Source organism: Strongylocentrotus purpuratus, unplaced genomic scaffold (assembly GCF_000002235.5).
Source record: "Strongylocentrotus purpuratus isolate Spur 01 unplaced genomic scaffold, Spur_5.0 spur5_scaffold_14, whole genome shotgun sequence".
NCBI classification, from domain to species: Eukaryota; Metazoa; Echinodermata; class Echinoidea; order Camarodonta; family Strongylocentrotidae; genus Strongylocentrotus; species Strongylocentrotus purpuratus.
In genome coordinates this window covers 3,921,602-3,939,486 of record NW_022145599.1, presented here as the reverse complement: position 1 = coordinate 3,939,486, position 17,885 = coordinate 3,921,602, and the positions used below count along the sequence as shown (strand labels likewise).

General features: G+C 39.2%; 1 protein-coding gene across 1 annotated transcript; it reads right to left on the bottom strand.

The window, feature by feature from the left end:
- Positions 1-888: 888 nt before the first annotated feature.
- On the bottom strand, positions 889-17,774 carry LOC585549 (CUB and sushi domain-containing protein 3-like). The gene is made up of 13 exons (XM_030984944.1): positions 17,762-17,774; positions 17,149-17,343; positions 16,344-16,538; positions 15,601-15,795; positions 14,797-14,991; positions 14,161-14,235; positions 13,216-13,410; positions 12,403-12,597; positions 11,579-11,773; positions 10,637-10,831; positions 9,833-10,027; positions 2,050-2,352; positions 889-1,181 (listed from the first exon to the last, which is right to left on the bottom strand). Exons 1-13 carry the CDS (start codon positions 17,772-17,774, stop codon positions 889-891), a joined length of 2,439 nt encoding a protein of 812 aa, XP_030840804.1.
- Positions 17,775-17,885: the final 111 nt, after the last annotated feature.

Sequence of the window (17,885 nt, the reverse complement as noted above, 5' to 3'; positions counted from 1 at the left end):
GGGGAGGGGGCTCAAGTATTTTCGATCAGATAGAGCAAGGCAGGTGGGGCGTAAATTGGCGCAGGGTCCAGGTCAAAGCCCTGGCGGGGGTCAAGGGGCGGAGCCCCATGGAGCTCAGAGTTTTAGGCATTTAATAAGGGTCAGATGAGCATTATTTTGATACCTTATTTGTGACACTTGTATGCAGGTCACTAATCGGAGTGGGGTCCAGGGGGCGAAGCCCCCAGAAGCTCAGCGGTTTTAGGCATTAAATTACGATCAAATGAGCATCCAGGGGCCGCCTTAGGGCCCTTGTTGGGGTCTAAGGGGCGAAGCCCCCAAAAGCAACGCCATTTCAGCAACATTTGTAATTGGTATGGAATTAGAAATAAACCACGCCCGATTGAGTGAGCGAGAGGGGTGAAGTTGACGAAAGTGACTACCCCCTCACAGGTTTTGAAGTTTTGTTGTATTACAAATTATATTCCTTAACAAAACTATAGTATGAAAACAAACTTTTTTCACACTTCACTTTTCTACAATATTTACTTGTACATTTTGAAGGATATTATGCGAGGGAGCAGAGCTCCCGAGCCAGAAGATTTTTGCATTTGTATTTGTCTAAACGCCGCACTAGCTCTTGGGCCCCCAAAGCCTAATAGCAGTCTTTAGTCAGTACTTGCTGTACATTATTTTTTTGCACTTTTTCATATTTTCCGGGCGGGACGACCTACAAAAATCGACCTACAAAAATCGAGGGGGGACGAGTCCCCCCCGTCCTCCCGGGATCACCGCCCCTGCACCTAGGACACTACTTACAGAAAAGCAGAAAAACAGAAGAAAGAGGCATAGAGAGAGGGAGGCAGAGAGAGAGAAATAGAAAGAGGAAGAGAGAAACAGGTGTCATCACTACGCGACACATCTATAATCGATGTGTAGATACTTATAGGTACCACGGCAGGGATCGCCACCTAGGACACTATTTACGGCGTTAACAGTGCAACTCTGCTCCCCTTGGCAAGTCGTCCTTACGTATAAGGGATTCAGTGACATGCAGTCCACATTGGACGTTGTCGCCGGCCGGGTTTTCGCGCAAGTTGTTGTGTCACTTCGGCCATAGATGGACGAGCAAATGCTGATGGTCTGTCCAGCCGAGCAGGTGATCCTTGGTTCGTCCTTTCCCTCACATATGTCGATGCTTACTGTATTGGATCAAATGAGAAGAATATGGTCATTGGCAAGCTAAAATGCCCAATAATTTAAGAAAAGTTCAATTCAACGACTTCGTCTTCCGTTAGAAACTCTGGATCAATGTAAGCTCGGTTTTTTCATTTTAAAAATTGTTTATGAGCGACAAGTCAGTTTCTCCAGCGAAAATCAATCTTTATCGCAAAAAAATAAAGTTTATCAGTACATAATTAACTTATGCAAAGTTTTCGTTTAAAAAAGAAACTGAGTTTACCGGCGATGAACTTAGTTAAAAAAATAATAATAACTGCGCATTTGGCTTGTCATAAAAACAGTACAGTTATTGTTAAAAATGGCCTGTGCATGCTTTCAAGGCCGAATGGTCTTATGGAATGCACTGCTTCCCCCATCAACAGGCTAGCGCATATGAAAACACGGCGACCTTTTCATTCCATATGCCGATCTGCTTATCTTTTAATCAGCATGAACAAATCACAGCATTGAGTGATTATGCTTCCGCGTCTCTGCGAGAAATCACAAGCGGTTATAACACATTACCCCAATGAGAAAATCCCCCTGCTTGTCAAATAACACGATCTTCGATGCCGATGGTAAATTTTGCATTTGAGTGGTAAATTGAAAGTGATAAATACAAAGAATGATACTTATGTGTTTGTGTGAACGATTGACCGCAGCTTTTTAAGTTTGGCCACGCCGTTATTAATAAAGAAAAAATCACATGTCTTTTTGTATATACACCATTTATTTCTTCATAAATATTTCACTATTTTCTTCTTGATAAATCATTTTTGGTTTTTACTGCGTTATTTGGGAACTAGACTTTTAAATTCAAGCGTGTTTAGAGTCTGGTAATATACTCACTCAGGGTTTGTGGGGGAAGGTCGTCCTCGGGTTCGCACGTATAAGTGATCTGAAGGTATTTATATGTGCCTGGACATGGATCATCACCAAATAAACTACTCGATGCAGTCACAGCACATTGGGAAAGACCAGTGCAACACGAAATGGTGTCGAACACACCAGCTGCCATGCAATTTGTATTGCTAACCTTGTCGTGTGGACAAACATCTGCTTCGGTCCTCCCGTAGAGGGCGCTGCCGATGTTGATCCTGCCGTTAGTGCAGTTCAGGACTGTTTTGCTGCCCTCGCATATTGTTACAACAACTAGTGTGAAACATAGGAGAAACAAATAGAAACACAGTTGAAGACATACTGATAGTGATACCCTCACATATCGTACAAAATACTACTAAATGAAACAAGGGGGGGGGGGGTAGATCGAAGCACACCAATCATGTGGTGATTATCAAAATTATAAGCGAAATGCTTTATGGGCCCCTATAAATCTTGACCCTTCCATTTTATTATGGTACGCAAGAGGGAGACCCTTCCCGGTAGCACTACGCATGCAGTGTGAGGGAAGGACCAACTTGTGAGGATCAAGGTAAACGTCCTGGTCTACCTCAAGCTGGTAGGGGTTGTGAGCCATCTGACTTGTTCAGTTGGTGGCGGACAGACCAGGGTGGCTAGGAGAGGAGTGTCTCATTCGCCTAGTGTAACTACACTGTTGCTCATAACGGTGGAATATTTTTTTTTATCCCAATTTATGGAATTATTTAAAATAATTTAAAAATACTAGATCTAGATAATAGTATACAGTCTCAGATTTTATTGAATTTGCCAATATGTTTTTGCGTGACTGCTAAAGCATGTCTGTTATGCTACTATGTTTATCAACTAGGGGACCTATGCCCTTAAGTCATACATGACAGTAATGAGGATTAATGCCTCACAAAAGGGCACTAATATAGCACATCGACACGGTGTTGATCCTGGGCCTCACAGTTACGAGGCCATTGCTTTGTCACTGAACATGACTGTACGTAGCAGGGGCTAGGGTAGGGGGCAGTTTCCATAAATAAAAAAAAAACAGAAAATGCAATAAATTTTCAATAATTTATTGCATTCTACCCCGGTCCCCAACATAAAAAATCTTCTGTGTGCCCATGCATTGAGCCATAATGCATGGCCGTCCAGAGGATTTTTAATGTTGGGGACCGGGGTAAAATGCAATAAATTATTGAATATTTATTGCATTTTCTGTTTATTTTTTTAATTTATGGAAACTGCCCCCTACCCTAGCCCCCACTACGTACAGTCATGGTTCAGTGACAAAGCAATGGCCTCGTAACTGTGAGGCCCCAGGATCAACACCGTGTCGATGTGCTATATTAGTGCCCTTTGTGAGGCATTAATCCTCATTACTGTCATTTATGACTTAAGGGCATAGGTCCCCTAGTTGATAAACATAGTAGCATAATATACATGCTTTAGCAGTCACGCAAAACACATATTGGCAAATTATTATTCAATAAAATCTGAGACTGTATACTATTATCTAGATCTAGTATTTTTAAATTATTTTTAAAATAATTCCATAAATTGGGATAAAAAAAATATTCCACCGTTATGAGCAACAGTGTATATGAGCGAAACTGCATGAATGATGGAAAGCCTAAATAGCACCAGGGTGAAAGCCCCTGATAATACTAACCAGCCCTTTCGACTGATGGGCCAGCAAACTGCAGTGCATGATGATGCATCATCTCCAAACCCAGTTGGAAGAGATCATGTTGATAACCCCAAAGAAAAAACGGCTCTACTAACATAAAAAAAAACTGATAGGTATTGGCACATGGAATGTGCGTACTCTAAATCAAGATGGAAAACTAGACATTCTAATGAGCCAATTGGACAAATTCAAGTGGGAATTGGAGTCTCAGAGACGTCTCACTGGAAAGAATCAGATTTCACCGAGAGAGGATACAAAGTACTGTGTGCTAGCGAGGAAGATGTACACAGGAGAGGCGTCGCTCTGATCCTCAACAAACAAGCACAAAAAGCACTCCTGGGATATAACACCATATCCCCTAGACTGATCTCGGCCAGATTCCAAACACAGGTTGGAGCCTTAACAATAATCCAGGTTTATGCACCGAACATGGCAGACAGAGAGGAAATGATAGACACATTTTATGACCAGCTTCAACAAACAATAGATGACACTCCTAACAAGGATATACTGATAGTGCAAGGTGATTTAATCGCAAAAGTAGGGAGAGACTGGGACACCTGGAAGAACGTCATAGGACATCATGGATACGGAGAATGAACAACAGAGGAGAAAAGCTTTTGAACTTTTGCATGGCCAACAATCTAGCTATTGCAAATACCATGTTCAAACAGAAGAATGCAAGTCGGGAATGGACATGGGAGTCGCCGGACGGGAGAACCAAAAACAAGATAGACTTTGTCATGGTGAACAACAAATGGAAATCAAGCGTCCAATGCGGTAGAAGTTTTCCAAGTGCTGATGTGGCCTCAGATCACCAACTGGTTATCTGCAACTTCAAGCTACGATTCAAAACTAAACCCAAACAGAACGTAATGAAGAGATACGATGTGTCGAAACTGAAAGATGAAAACACATAAAAAAAAACTACCAGGCCATAATCGGAGGGAAGTTCAGACCGCTGCTGGATCACTCTGATACCCACCTAGACATAGAAAGCATCTGGGAAAAGATCAAACAAGCATTTAACAGCACAGCAAAGGATGTTCTGGGAATGAAAAAGAACAGACCGCAGGAAGCATGGATCTCACAAGAAATACTAGATCTCAGCGAAGAACGCAGCAAAATCAAACAAGCCAAACAAAACGACCCTTCACTGAAACCAAGGTACAACTTTCTGAATAGAGAGATAAAGAGGAAGACTAGGGGCTGTAAAGATGCGTGGCTCCAAGACCTTTGCAGTAGAGTAGAAAGCGCACACTAATCTGCTAAATCAAAGGAGCTAGGTCTACGCAACAATTAAGAAAATCACCAAATCAGCATCAAAGAGAATGCAATCAGTTAAGAGCAAGACAGGGAGAACTCTAACAGAAAGATCAGAAGTAAAGGCCCGGTCACACAGAGGGGACGCATGGGGGACGCACGGCCGGCGCATGAAAAATTTGCAATTTTGGTCAGTGCGTTGTCGTTCGCTAGGCGTGCGTCATCACTCGTTACTCGTTCGTCGAGCGCGCTGGACCCACGCTATGCATTCGTCGTCACTCGCTGTGTGCGTCTGGATTTTTTTAGCATGCTCAAAAGTGTGCGCGGAGCTCGAAGTCCAAATAGGAGCCAAAATTCAAGGAACCTGCATAAACAACTTACGTTTTGCAGACGACATCGTCTTGATAGCCGAGACTCCAGAGTAACTGCAGACACTGGTTGATAAAGTCTACAAGGCAAGCTGTGACCTTGGTCTCAAGGTGAACATAGCAAAGACAGAAGTACAAGCTATTAGCAAAAGCAAGCTGATACGACTGCTACAAGCACTGTATGAACAATCCCAGAGTACGGTCAGAGTAAATGGAGAGCTGACAGAGTGGTTCAAGACAACTGTAGGAATCAGGCAGGGGTGTGCCATCTCCCCACAACTTTTCAACATACTCATCGAGCTAGTTATGACCATGGCAATGGATGAAGTCCAAATAGGAGCCAAAATTCAAGGAACCTGCATAAACAACTTACGTTTTGCAGACGACATCGTCTTGATAGCCGAGACTCCAGAGGAACTGCAGACACTGGTTGATAGCAAAGACAGAAGTGCAAGCTATTAGCAAAAGAAAGTGCAATCTCAACATTGACATAGCCAGAATAAAAACAGATGGAAGATTTTGTGTACCTGGGAGGGAAAATAGCAGAAAACGACAAGTGACATTAAGAATCGTATCAGGAAAGCAGGGGCAGCTTTCCAAAGGCTAAATAACGTATGGATATCAAAAAGCATTAGTAGCCACACGAAGATGCAACTGTATCAATCACTCATCCTCTCTAAACTGCTTTACGGGGCAGAATCTTGGACAGTTAAAAAAAGAAGATAGCAACAGACTTCAAGTGTTTGAAATGGCATGCCTTCGTCGCATAATGGGGTGACAAGACTAGATAAGATCCGTAAGACACACATCAAAGGATCCCTCAACCTCGATCAAGATGTTATGGACAAAGTCTCCACTAAAAGACTCAAATATTTCGGCCACGTTCTAAGAATGAAACCTACAAGATACCCCAAAATTGCCGTGGAAGGAAAAGTCACGGGAAATCGACCCAGAGGCCGTCCACCCAAAAGATGGCTCGACTGCATCTCAGAGGACTGCAAAGCAAGATCCATACCAAGGCTGACAGATGCATCAAGACTGGCTGCGGACAGAAAAACTTGGCATACCATCACCATACGTAAGCCATCACGAGGCCCCTGGCCTGCGTGGACGGCATAAGTCAAAGTCAAGCTTTATAGCTGAAATGGTTCTTAGATGCAATTTGCAACGATCAATGAATAGAGAGTGTAAGTGCGGATATATATATGAACCCTCTTTTAGAACAGTCCTCAAAAGATATTATATCGGATAAAGCTCTGTAGCGAACTGTTAATTTGAGGCCTAGTGGGTATAAAATCACCCGACTGCAGATCACAAGGTACGGGGTTCAAATCCGAGCCCAGCTAAAGTCCTTTGGCCAGATGTTCTATGTTTGCCACTCTCCACCAGGTGTTAAATGGGTAGGATGCGAAAGTATAGTTTGTTCAGCATTGTGAGTATCTGTAAAATTACGCCTGGCTGGAATGCTCCCCAGGGGGGAAGGGGACACTTTTTTTTTGTGGTCTCGAAATTTGAAAATTTGACATTTGGCTCGTTGGGGAGGGGGGGGGGGTGTGCATCTGCATCTACTAGACATGCATATATATTTTCATGATTTGTATTCCCTTTTTCGGGAGAAGAAGAGGGGAGAGAGAGGACACTTTTTTTGTGGTCTCGAAATTTGAAAATTTGACATTTGGCTCGTTGGGGGAGGGGTGGGGGGGGGGGGGGAGGTCACCTTTTTAGGTCAGCCATGGGAATATTTTTTTTTTTTTAATTAAAAAAAAAAAAAAAATCCAAAGGGGGGGGGGGTTACCCCCCCCCCCCGTGTACGTGCCTGGATGCACATCACAATGCATATACGTCCATTGTCATCCCTCCGTCTAAGATGGGCGGGATCACCCTGCAATATGAATACGCGATTCCTTTACTAGCAGATCGACCATGAATATTTAGATCTGCTCATGCAGCGAGTTCGGATTGCCATTAATTTGCTAAATTTCAGGAAAACTAAAGAATCCAGTGTCTCGTTAGAGATATAATTTAATCCCTACACACCTTTTTTCGTAAAAGGTCGTCCATAATATCTAAATTCTCTTCATTAAATTGCTGAAATCAACGTAAAATGTGTCTTTTCCCATCGCCGGAGCCGAGTCAAATTTGGTGGTAGAAATACGTACGCACGGCTGCGAGCACGGTGTGTAAGCCTCGTTGTCCGCTGTGTTAAAACTTCGCTTACGCACTTGCATATATTATAGAGGTCGATACGTAAGTTTATAAAAAAATTTTTTATTGGATTGAAATTGGCCCTAGTTTCTCGACAACCAATCAAATTATGTGTTACATCAGACGGCAGGGGATTATATACCCTATGTTTTGACGGCCGAGACCACCCAATAACAATTTAGTTACGAGCGTTATGAAGTACACGACCCCCAGTGAAAAAGGCGAATTTTCCTGTGACCTCCATAGAGAAATGACAAATTGAATGGCTGTTGTTCATTTTTGAAGACGAAAAGGCCCTATTTTCTAGTCTGCAAATCAGTTCGAAATTGATATCAGTGGAAAGAACAGTATTTTAATATGTGATTTCCACCCGAGATAGTGTGTAATTTCTTTGTGAGCATTTCTTTGCACACTTAGCGCATTTTCAAAGACGATTTCACATGTGGAAGACCGCGGAGCGAGACCGCGTGAGCAGATGCTCGAAATGTGTTCATATTCCACAACGTTTCTTTCACAATGCAATCGCATGACCATAACTGATCTTTACCTTTCATTTGTTTAAGAGGGAATTGAAATTGTTTAATTCTTATACTTCCTTTAATACAATACAAATTATTTTAAGTGCATTGTCAAATCATGTCTTGCCTTCTTTGAATCCTTCCCGCCACGTCTTTCTTACGCTCTATAACTTACTATAACTATGGTCACTACCTCCTGGAGTATCCACATTGTGTGCTCTCTCTCTCACTCTCCTTTCTTCTCTTATCCACCTCTCCTCTCTTTTTCTTAACTCTTTACATATACAGCAACATTGTCTATCCTTGCATTTCTCTCTTTCCTTGCTTAATTTCTGTTGTTTTATATATATTTTTTAATTGTATGTTTATGTCAGTCTTCATTGTCTCTTTTGACCTTTCCAATGTGAGGTTAATTGTGTCCCTGCTCAGGCGCGCCGGAAGCAGTTTGGGATTGGGGTGGCTAACATTCCAGAGGGCTCACCTTCCAGGGGCAGTGATGTGATGAGCCAAAAAGTTTGGAAGGGGGGGGGGGGGCAGAAGAAAAATCTGCATTACCACCACTCTTACCAGACGCTAGCACTATTTTTTTTTTTTTTTTTGGCTCCCGAAAATTTGGCATTGGCAGGTCACTTAATTATTTTCTCTCTCTTTCTTTCTTTTTCTCTGTAACATACTTTGTCAAAAAGTGAGAGGGCTCGAGCCCCCGAGCGCAGCGGTTTTACAGACCATGACATAAAGGCTTCTAAATAAGCATATTTTTCGCCCGACTGTAAATTTGGGAATTTCTAATTTTGGAACAAACGCATAAAAAAGTATGACTTACAAAAAAAATTGAGAAAAAAATATTGGAAATTCATGTAATTTCAGCAACATTTGTAAATCACTGGTATCAAATAAGAAGTACCACCCCCCATCAGTACGCCAGCGTTCAGGGGCTCATGTCTTCTCACCCCTATAACAAAAAACAGACACGCTTTCCCAGTCTCTCACAATATGTCCACGATATGCGCGCATTGCTATTATAAAAACCTCCATTGATAAATATAGGTGGCATGCGCGATTTATAGGAAATTTAATTCCTGTTAACTTTTCTTTTCTTTGAAGGGAATTTTATTTGTGATTTAATTCTGGTTTTTATTATTGTTATGTACTTTTGGGTTAAATATACAACAATCTGTACTCCTTTACTGCTTTTTTTTTTTTTTTTTGAGGGGGGGGGGGGGGGCGGCGTTTTTTTTTTTTTTTTTTTTTTTTTTTTTTTTGGGGGGGGGGGCAAACTACGTTTTGCCCCCCCACTTTTTTGATTGGGGGGGGGGGCAACTGCCCCTCTGCCACCCCACTTCCGGCGCCTATGTCGCTGCTCACTGTTTTATTCTACTTTGCTATGTATATTAGGGGTTGACAGATTAGCACAGATGAGTTTTATTGCTTTGGAGTCATCCCAGCTCCTAATTCAATTCTAAGGGTTCATAATTTTTTGTGTATTATATTACGTTTCATATTGGAAAGTATTGTTTTATTTAAGTATATTACATGTGTTTATAGGAGAAAAGGCATGGTTTGTTAGTATTCACAATGTTAAAACTGAGCAAGAAGGTGGTACTGGAGATCAGCTAGCAACAGTTCCCTCAGCATTCAGTTCATGTCGGTGGCAGTATAATTTAAAAGAAATTTCCATGATTAATTCATACCATCCAAAAGGCATAGATATATCATACCTGAGCATGAAGATGGCGTTAGAGACCAGCTAGCAATAGTTCCCTCAGCGTTCAGTTGACAAACTACCGTCAGGTTATTAGGGTCTGATGTGAAGCCATGATTGCAGGTGTAATTGTATGCTTCCCCAGGGCTTCCTTCAGTGATTAAAACAGACTCTGTGTTCGTACCATTTTCAGGTGAGCCACATTTGACCTCTGATTCAGGTGGAGAATGAAAAGAAATTATTACTTTATTTGTTGTATAATTTCATTCTTGTAATTCTACCTTGCGGTTTGTATTTATTATCAATTATCGCGAGTTAAAAAATAGAATTGCTGGTCATTCAGAGTTTCTTTTTGCTTGTTGCCTTTTACCGTGGTAGTAGGGGACTAAAATTCATTACCTTTAGCAAAAGAAACAAGTCATTTTCTATTCTATGTTTCATGCAAGATGGCCGACAGGCCCAAATATAAATAAAGATTTTGATGCATATGCAACGGATTCAACTTTGCTATGTATATTCGAGGTCGACAGATCAGCACAGATGAACTTTATAGTTTTCGATATCATCCCAGCTCATAACTCGATTCTGAAGGGTCATGGTTTTGTGTATTAAATTACGTTTCGTATCTTATTTTAGTCTATTACATTTGTTTAAGGCATGGTTTGTCAGTAGTCACAATGTTAAAATTAAGCAATAAGGTAGTACTGAAGACCAGCTAGCAACAGTTCCCTTAGCGTTCATTTCATGTGGGTGGAAGTGCAATGTAAAAGTTATTTCCATGCTTAATTCAAACCATCCAAAAGGCATAGATATATCATACTTGAGCAAGAAGATGGCGTTAGAGACCAGCTAGCAATAGTTCCCTCATCGTTCAGTTCACAAACTACCGTCAGGTTATTAGGGTCTGATGTGAAGCCATGACTGCAGGTGTAATTGTATGCTTCCCCAGGGCTCGCTTCAGTGATTGAAATAGACTCTGTGTTTGTACCATATTCAGGTGAGCCACATTTGATCTCTGATTTAGGTGGAGAATGAAAAGAAATAATTAAGTTATTTGTTGTATGATTTCATTCTTGTAATTCTACCGGTTTGTATTTATTATCAATTATCCAAAGTTAAAAAATAGAATTGCTGGTTATTCAGAGTTTCTTTTTGTTTGTTACCTTTTACCATGGTAGTAGGGGACTAAAATTTATTACCTTTGGTTAAAGAAACAAGTCATTTTCTATGCTATGTCTTATGCAAGATGGCTGACAGGCCCAAATATAAATAAACAATTTGATGCATATGCAACGGATTCAACTTTGCTATGTATATTCGAGGTCGACAGATCAGCACAGATGAATTTAATTGTTTTCAGTGTCATCCCAGCTCATAACTCAATTCTAAGGGTTCGTGATTTTGTGTATTAAATTATGTTTCGTAATTGCAAAGTATTTCGTAATTGCAAAGTGCGGGCAAACACGGAATCCAATGACCGGGGTAATAGTATATTTGTAAAGCGCTAAGAGACATTTGTATTAAGCGCTATATAAAAATTAAATATTATTATTTGTCAGTATTTTAGTCTATTACATTTGTTTAAAGGAGAAAAGGCATGGTTTGTCAGTATTCACAATATTAAAACTGAGCAAGAAGATGGTATTGGAGACCAGCTAGCAACAGTTCCCTCAGCGTTTAGTTCATGTGGGTGGCAGTATGATTTAAAATATAAAATTCTAAGATTGATTCATACCATCCAAAAGGCATATATATATCATACCTGAGCAAGTAGACGGCGTTAGAGACCAGCTAGCAATAGTTCCCTCATCGTTCAGTTCACAAACTACGGTCAGGTTATTAGGGTCTGATGTGAAGCCATGACTGCAGGTGTAATTGTATGCTTCCCCAGGGTTTCCTTCAGTGATTGAAATAGACTCTGTGTTCATACCATTTCTTGGTGAGCCACATTTTACCTCTGATTCAGGTATAGAATAAAAAGAAATTATTACTTTATTTGTTGTATGATTTCATTCTTGTAATTCTACCTTGCGGTTTGTATTTATTATCAATTATCCAAAATTAAAAAATAGAAACACTAGTATTTCAAAGTTAACTTTTTGGGGGTTGTCTTTTATTCTGGTAATAGGCTACTAAAATTCTTTAGATTTGGTTAACAAAACACGTCATTTTCTATGTTTTTATGCAAGTTGCCGAAGGGCCCATCGATATAAATAAACAATGTGATGCATATGCTACGGATGCAACTTTGCTATGTATATTAGGGGTTGACAGATCAGCACAGATGAGTTTTATTTGTTTTGGTGTCATCCCAGCTCATAACTAAATTCTAAGGGTTCATAATTTTGTGTATTATATTACGTTTCATATTGGAAAGTATTGTTTTATTTAAGTATATTACATGTGTTTATAGGAGAAAAGGCATGGTTTGTCAGTATTCACAATGTTAAAACTGAGCAAGAAGGTGGTACTGGAGATCAGCTAGCAACAGTTCCCTCAGCGTTTAGTTCATGTAGGTGGCAGCATGATTTAAAAGAAATTTCCATGATTAATTCATACCATCCAAAAGGCATAGATATATCATACCTGAGCATGAAGATGGCGTTAGAGACCAGCTAGCAATAGTTCCCTCAGCGTTCAGTTGACAAACTACCGTCAGGTTATTAGGGTCTGATGTGAAGCCATGATTGCAGGTGTATTTGTATGCTTCCCCAGGTTGTCCTTCAGTGATTAAAACAGACTCTGTGTTTGTACCATTTCCAGGTGAGCCACATTTGACCTCTGATTCAGGTGGAGAATGAAAAGAAATTATTACTTTATTTGTTGTATAATTTCATTCTTGTAATTCTACCTTGCGGTTTGTTTTTATTATCAATTATCTAAAAGTAAAAAATAGAAACACTGGTATTTCAAAATTACTTTTTGGGGTTGTCTTTTACCCGGCTACTAAAATTCTTTACCTTTGGTTAACAAAACATGTCATTTTCTATGTTTTATGCAAGTTGGCCGAAGGGCCCATTGATATAAATAAACAATGTGATGCATATGCTACGGATGCAACTTTGCTATGTATATTAGGGGTTGACAGATCAGCACAGATGAGTTTTATTTGTTTTGGTGTCATCCCAGCTCAAACTCAATTCTAAGGGTTCATAATTTTGTGTATTATATTACGTTTCATATTGGAAAGTATTGTTTTATTTAAGTATATTACATGTGTTTATAGGAGAAAAGGCATGGTTTGTCAGTATTCTCAATGTTAAAACTGAGCAAGAAGGTGGTACTGGAGACCAGCTAGCAACAGTTCCCTCAGCGTTCAGTTCATGCGGGTGGCAGCATGATTTAAAAGAAAATTCTATGATTGATTCATACCATCCAAAAGGCATAGATATATCATACCTGAGCAAGAAGATGGCGTTAGAGACCAGCTAGCAATAGTTCCCTCAGCGTTCAGTTGACAAACTACCGTCAGGTTATTAGGGTCTGATGTGAAGCCATGACTGCAGGTGTAATTGTATGCTTCCCGAGGGCTCGCTTCAGTGATTGAAATAGACTCTGTGTTTGTACCATTTCCAGGTGAGCTACATTTGACCTCTGATTCAGGTGGAGAATGAAAAGAAATAATTAAGTTATTTGTTGTATGATTTTAATCTTGTGATTCTACCGGTTTGTATTTATTATCAATTATCCAAAGTTAAAAAATAGAATTGCTGGTTTATATTCAGAGTTTCTTTTTGTTTGTTGCCTTTTACCGTGGTAGTAGGGGATTAAAATTCATTACCTTTGGCAAAAGGAACAAGTCATTTTCTATTCTATGTTTCATGCAAGATGGCCGACAGGCCCAAATATAAATAAAGATTTTGATGCATATGCAACGGATTCAACTTTGCTATGTATATTCGAGGTCGACAGATCAGCACAGATGAATTTAATTGTTTTCAGTGTCATCCCAGCTCATAACTCAATTCTAAGGGTTCGTGATTTTGTGTATTAAATTATGTTTCGTAATTGCAAAGTATTGTAAGTATTTTAGTCTATTACATTTGTTTAAAGGAGAAAAGGCATGGTTTGTCAGTATTCACAACATTAAAACTGAGCAAGTAGATGGTATTGGAGACCAGCTAGCAACAGTTCCCTCAGCGTTTAGTTCATGTCGGTGGCAGTACGATTTAAAAACAAATTTATGATTAATTCAAACCATCCAAAAGGCATAGATAAATTGTACCTGAGCAAGAAGATGGCGTTAGAGACCAGCTAGCAATAGTTCCCTCATCGTTTAGTTCACAAACTACCGTCAGGTTATTAGGGTCTGATGTGAAGCCATGATTGCAGGTGTATTTGTACGCTTCCCGAGGTTGTCCTTCAGTGATTGAAACAGACTTGTGTTCGTACCATCTCCAGGTGAGCCACATGTGACCTCTGATTCAGGTGAAAAATGAAAAGAAATTATTACTTTATTTGCTGATGATTTTATTCTTGTAATTCTACCGGTTCGTATTTATTATCAAATATCCAAAGGTAAAAAAATAAAAACACTGGTATACTAAAATTCTTTACCTTTGTTTTAAAAAAGAAGTCATTTTCTATGTTTTATGCAAGTTGGCCGAAGGGCCCAAAGATATAAATACACAATTTGATGCATAGGCTACGGATGCAACTTTGCTATGTATAGAGGTTGTCAGATCAGCACAGATGAATTTAATTGTTTTCGGTGTCATCCCAGCTCATAACTAAATTCTAAGGGTTCATGATTTTGTGTATTAAGTTACGTTTCATACTTTATTTTAGTCTATTACGTTTGTTTATTGGAGAAAAGGCATGGTTTGTCAGTATTCACAATGTTAAAACTGAAAAAGAACATGGCGTTATAGACCAGCTAGCAACAGTTCCCTCAGAGTTTAGTTCATGTCAGTGGCAGTACGATTTAAAAGAAATTCTACGATTAATTCAAACCATCCAAAAGGCATAGATAAATTGTACCTGAGCAAGAAGATGGCGTTAGAGACCAGCTAGCAATAGTTCCCTCATCGTTCAGTTGACAAACTACCGTCAGGTTATTAGGGTCTGATGTGAAGCCATGACTGCAGGTGTAATTGTATGCTTCCCCAGCTTGTCCTTCAGTGATTGAAACAGACTCTGTGTTTGTACCATCTCCAGGTGAGCCACATTTGACCTCTGATTCAGGTGGAGAATGAAAAGAAATTATTAATTTATTTGTTGTATGATTTCATTCTTGTAATTCTACCTTGCGCTTTGTATTTATTATCAATTATCGCGAGTTAAAAAATAGAATTACTGGTTTATATTCAGAGTTTCTTTTTGTTTGTTGCCTTTTACCGTGGTAGTAGGGGACTAAAAGTCATTACCTTTGGTTAAAAAAACACGTCATTTTTTTATGTTTTATGCAAGTTGGCTGAAGGGCCCAAAGATATAAATACACAATTTGATGCATATGCTACGGATATAACTTTGCTATGTATATTCGAGGTCGACAGATCAGCACAGATGAATTTTATTGTTTTCGGTGTCATCCCAGCTCATAACTCGATTCTGAAGGTTCATGGTTTTGTGTATTAAATTACGTTTCGTATCTTATTTTAGTCTATTACATTTGTTTAAGGCATGGTTTGTCAGTAGTCACAATGTTAAAACTAAGCAATGAGGTAGTACTGAAGACCAGCTAGCAACAGTTCCCTTAGCGTTCATTTCATGTGGGTGGAAGTGCAATGTAAAAGTTATTTCCATGCCTAATTCAACCATCCAAAAGGCATAGATATATCATACCTGAGCAAGAGGATGGCGTTGGAGACCAGCTAGCAATAGTTCCCTCATCGTTCAGTTCACAAACTACCGTCAGGTCATTAGGGTCTGCTGTGAAGCCATGATTGCAGATGTATTTGTATGCTTCCCCAGGTTGTCCTTCAGTGATTAAAGCATACTTTGTGTTTGTACCATCTCCAGGTGAGCCACATTTGACCTCTGATTCAGGTGAAGAATGAAAAGAAATTTTTACTTTATTTGTTGATGATTTTATTCTTGTGATTCTACCGGTTTGTATTTATATCAATCATCCAAAGTTAAAAAAAAAAAACACTGGTATACTAAAATTCTTTACCTTTGGTTAAAAAAACACGTCATTTTCTATGTTTTATGCAAGTTGGCAGAAGGGTCCAAAGATATAAATACACAATTTGATGCATATGCTACAAATGTATAGGGGTTGTCAGATCAGCACAGATGAATTTAATTGTTTTCGGTGTCATCCCAGCTCATAAATAAAATTCATGGGGTTCATAATTTTGTGTATTAAATTACGTTTCGTACTTTATTTTAGTCTATTACATTTGTTTATTGGAGAAAATGCATGTTTTGTCAGTATTCACAATGTTAAAACTGAGCAAGAAGATCGTGTTATAGACCAGCTAGCAACAGTTCCCTCAGCGTTTAGTTCATGTCAGTGGCAGTATGATTTAAAAAAAAATTCTACGATTAATTCAAACCATCCAAAAGGCATAGATAAATTGTACCTGAGCAAGAAGATGGCGTTAGAGACCAGCTAGCAATAGTTCCCTCATCGTTCAGTTGACAAACTACCGTCAGGTTATTAGGGTCTGATGTGAAGCCATGACTGCAGGTGTAATTGTATGCTTCCCCAGCTTGTCCTTCAGTGATTGAAACAGACTCTGTGTTTGTACCATCTCCAGGTGAGCCACATTTGACCTCTGATTCAGGTGGAGAATGAAAAGAAATTATTAATTTATTTGTTGTATGATTTCATTCTTGTAATTCTACCTTGCGCTTTGTATTTATTATCAATTATCGCGAGTTAAAAAATAGAATTACTGGTTTATATTCAGAGTTTCTTTTTGTTTGTTGCCTTTTACCGTGGTAGTAGGGGACTAAAAGTCATTACCTTTGGTTAAAAAAAACACGTCATTTTTTTATGTTTTATGCAAGTTGGCTGAAGGGCCCAAAGATATAAATACACAATTTGATGCATATGCTACGGATATAACTTTGCTATGTATATTCGAGGTCGACAGATCAGCACAGATGAATTTTATTGTTTTCGGTGTCATCCCAGCTCATAACTCGATTCTGAAGGTTCATGGTTTTGTGTATTAAATTACGTTTCGTATCTTATTTTAGTCTATTACATTTGTTTAAGGCATGGTTTGTCAGTAGTCACAATGTTAAAACTAAGCAATGAGGTAGTACTGAAGACCAGCTAGCAACAGTTCCCTTAGCGTTCATTTCATGTGGGTGGAAGTGCAATGTAAAAGTTATTTCCATGCCTAATTCAACCATCCAAAAGGCATAGATATATCATACCTGAGCAAGAGGATGGCGTTGGAGACCAGCTAGCAATAGTTCCCTCATCGTTCAGTTCACAAACTACCGTCAGGTCATTAGGGTCTGCTGTGAAGCCATGATTGCAGATGTATTTGTATGCTTCCCCAGGTTGTCCTTCAGTGATTAAAACATACTTTGTGTTTGTACCATCTCCAGGTGAGCCACATTTGACCTCTGATTCAGGTGAAGAATGAAAAGAAATTTTTACTTTATTTGTTGATGATTTTATTCTTGTGATTCTACCGGTTTGTATTTATTATCAATTATCCAAAGGTAAAAAAAAATAAAAACACTGGTATACTAAAAAATTTTACCTTTGGTTAAAAAAACACGTCATTTTCTATGTTTTATGCAAGTTGGCTGAAGGGCCCAAAGATATAAATACACAATTTGATGCATATGCTGATATGTATAGAGGTTGTCAGATCAGCACAGATGAATTTAATTGTTTTCGGTGTCTTCCAAGCTCATAACTGAAATTCTAAGGGTTCATGATTTTGTGTATTAAATTACGTTTCGTACTTTATTTTAGTCTATTACATTTGTTTATAGGAGAAAATGCATGTTTTGTCAGTATTCACAATGTTAAAACTGAGCAAGAACATGGTGTTATAGACCAGCTAGCAACAGTTCCCTCAGCGTTTAGTTTATGTCGGTGGCAGTATGATTTTAAAAAAATTCTACGATTAATTCAAACCATCCAAAAGGCATAGATA